Source organism: Emiliania huxleyi (genome assembly GCF_000372725.1).
Source record: "Emiliania huxleyi CCMP1516 chromosome Unknown EMIHUscaffold_156, whole genome shotgun sequence".
Taxonomy (NCBI): Eukaryota; Haptophyta; order Isochrysidales; family Noelaerhabdaceae; genus Emiliania; species Emiliania huxleyi.
Genome location: NW_005201025.1, coordinates 261,478 through 263,953, shown reverse-complemented (window position 1 = coordinate 263,953; position 2,476 = coordinate 261,478). Strand labels below are relative to the sequence as shown.

Here is a 2,476-nt window from a genome sequence, read left to right as displayed (position 1 = left end):
AAGAGCCAACTGGGCAAATAAGTTCGCAGTAGACCGCGCGCGCAGCGCGCTCCGTGTTTGCAGACCGCCCTGGCGGACTCGTTTACACTTCCAAGCTCAAGCCAGGCGCCGCAGGCCATGAAGAGGAGCGCAGATTAAAATGGCGCCGCAGGCTCCCCGGGCCGTCCGCGCACAGACCACAGGAAAAAACAAAAATCTATAAAACATCTATCAACACCACTAGGGGGTGGCTGGGCTCCGATCTCCCCATCTCCAATACTCTCTAATCCACAGCGTCGTCATCTTAGGCCGGGGATCCAGTCAGATCTCCGATCTCCATCTTCAATCTCCAATCTCCAACGTCGTCATCTTAGGCCGGATTCAGTCAGATCTCCGATCTCCATCTCCAATCTCCAATCTCCAATCTCGATTCGGGGACCCGGGGGAGGAGGGGGGCTCAAACCTTCAAGGAGATGCGCTATGGATTCATTCACACTGACCATCTCTCATCTCCAATCTCCAATCTTCTACTTGGCCACTGTCGCCGCCGGCAGCATCTACGACCTCCATTTTCAATCTTCGATCTCACATCTGGGGCGGATGGCTGGGCGCTAGGATCTACAATCTGCATTCTCCATCTCCTATCTCCACATTTTGGCCCGTGTTGCTGCTCAGCGATCTGCAATCCACAATCTCAATCTTCGATCTTTAGTCTTGAATGGGGAACCGGACTGGAGGGATCTACTGGCGAGACTTGGGCGTGTCCGTGTGAGAGATCCGCTAGGATCTCCAGTCTTAATCTACTATCTCTACCCCAACGATCTACTGGTCTTGCGTAGAGATGTCCATTACTCGAGTTGGTCGAGCTGACGGGCAGAGAGCCGCCAAGAGGGCAGCAGCGGAGCGCGGTGGAGGCGAGCGCGCCACAAGCAAAAGGTACATACCCTTTGCGGCCTCTCTCGCCGTGTGAACTCGAAATAGGCCTTTAACAAGATGGCGATCTCCCATGCGGACTAGGACGCGCTACGCGCCACACGCCACACACAGACATGACGGACCTGACGGTTGATTGTTCGCGTTGACGCTCCGACGAAGGGAGGGTGGGAGGCCACCGCTCACGGCTGTGCACAGCTGCTGCCGATCTCTGACCTTCTAACATCTACCCTACACGCTCCATGCTTCATGCTCCATGCTCCCTCGTGTCACAAGCCGCGGCAGTCTCACGCTGACTGCACACCGACGCCCGTCCAGTGGCGGAATGGCAGATCGAATATGCGCGTCCGAGCGTCCTTGGCTGGGCTCGGTATCGGCACTGGAGACGCTGAACGCCTCTTGCGGCTCATCCTCTCCTGATCGACAGGCGTGCTGAGCCTGTCGCTCACGGGGCACCAGGAGAGGGCGTTGAAGGCGTCCAGCCGGTGCTCTTGGCTGCAGTAAGCGCGGTCGCAGAGCATGAAGACGGCTCTGCCCTTGTGGATCTCGCCCTGGCAGCGTGCGCAGTAGAGGCGGTTCATGGCGACTGTAGTGGCGTCGGCGGCGGCTCGAAACGCGTCGGCCGGCGTCTCCTGTGATCGTCGGCGGCGTCGGCGGCTCGGCGACGTCGGCGAAACACCAAGGGCAAGGAGAGGGTGGCGGCTCGACGACCAATTTTTCGAATAAAAAAACGCAGATCAACCCATTCCCAGGGCTTGGGCTATCTAGCCCGTAATCCGATCCCGATCATCTGGCTCGCTGGGTGCGCTTCTTAGCTCCCCGGCCCTGGATGTGCGGTTACTGACTGCACTCCAAGTGCTCCAAGTGCTGCCTGCCGAGTTTTAAAGAAGAAGTACTTGGCTTCTTCTCGGACTACACTAACGTCTTCTTCTCGGCCATGCACTGACCACAAGGAAGAAATGACAACTACGTCTGCTCCTTCATTAAAACTGAGGGCCCAACAGGAGAATCGTGCTTTCAGTGGGGTTGTTTGGTGTTGGGTTGGGTTGGTTGGGGGTTGGGTTGTTCCGCGTGAGGTTGGGTCGTCGGCGCGAAGGGTGAGGTCTCGACCGCCGCCGCTCACGCCAGCGGACGGCCACCATCGGTGTTTTTGGCTTCGCCACCGTTCAAAGCGTGCGCAATGCGCTCGCCGACATCGAGCGAGCACGCCTGTCCGACGAGTGGCTTGCTGTGTGGACGCCTTCTTGTGGCTCTCGCCGAGAGCGTTTTGCGTCCCGGCGGGTGGGAGAATATGTGATAGGAACGAGTGTATCGCTTCGACGGATCGACCGTGCTTGTTATCAAGACCGATATGTGACGCACACAGTGACACATCAGACGACCGCTAGTGGCCGCGGCGAGGATCTCCCCGCCTAAACAACCTCATGAGGACGGGCCGGCGGCGGCGCCAGCGGGAGGGCTCTTGATGTAGAAGAGGGCCACCGGGCAGAGCTGGTTGCTCTCCTTGAGGATCAGCTCGTCGTAGGCGGCCGGCAGCGTCGGGTCGGTGCGCTTGCCGGTGGGG

At 58.8% G+C, this 2,476-nt stretch overlaps 1 protein-coding gene across 1 annotated transcript; it reads right to left on the bottom strand.

Annotated features, from left to right (window-relative positions):
- Positions 1 to 959: 959 nt before the first annotated feature.
- EMIHUDRAFT_363892 (hypothetical protein) lies at positions 960 to 1,574 on the bottom strand. Its single transcript, XM_005785977.1, has one exon. The coding sequence runs from the start codon at positions 1,491 to 1,493 to the stop codon at positions 1,200 to 1,202; it is 294 nt and encodes a 97-aa protein (XP_005786034.1). The 5' UTR covers positions 1,494 to 1,574; the 3' UTR covers positions 960 to 1,199.
- Between the last annotated feature and the right edge of the window lie 902 nt (positions 1,575 to 2,476).

What these genes read in the sequence shown, in the direction of transcription:
- EMIHUDRAFT_363892 (XM_005785977.1), bottom strand. Translation starts at nt 1,493, where the DNA reads ATGAACCGCCTCTACTGCGCACGCTGCCAGGGCGAGATCCACAAGGGC.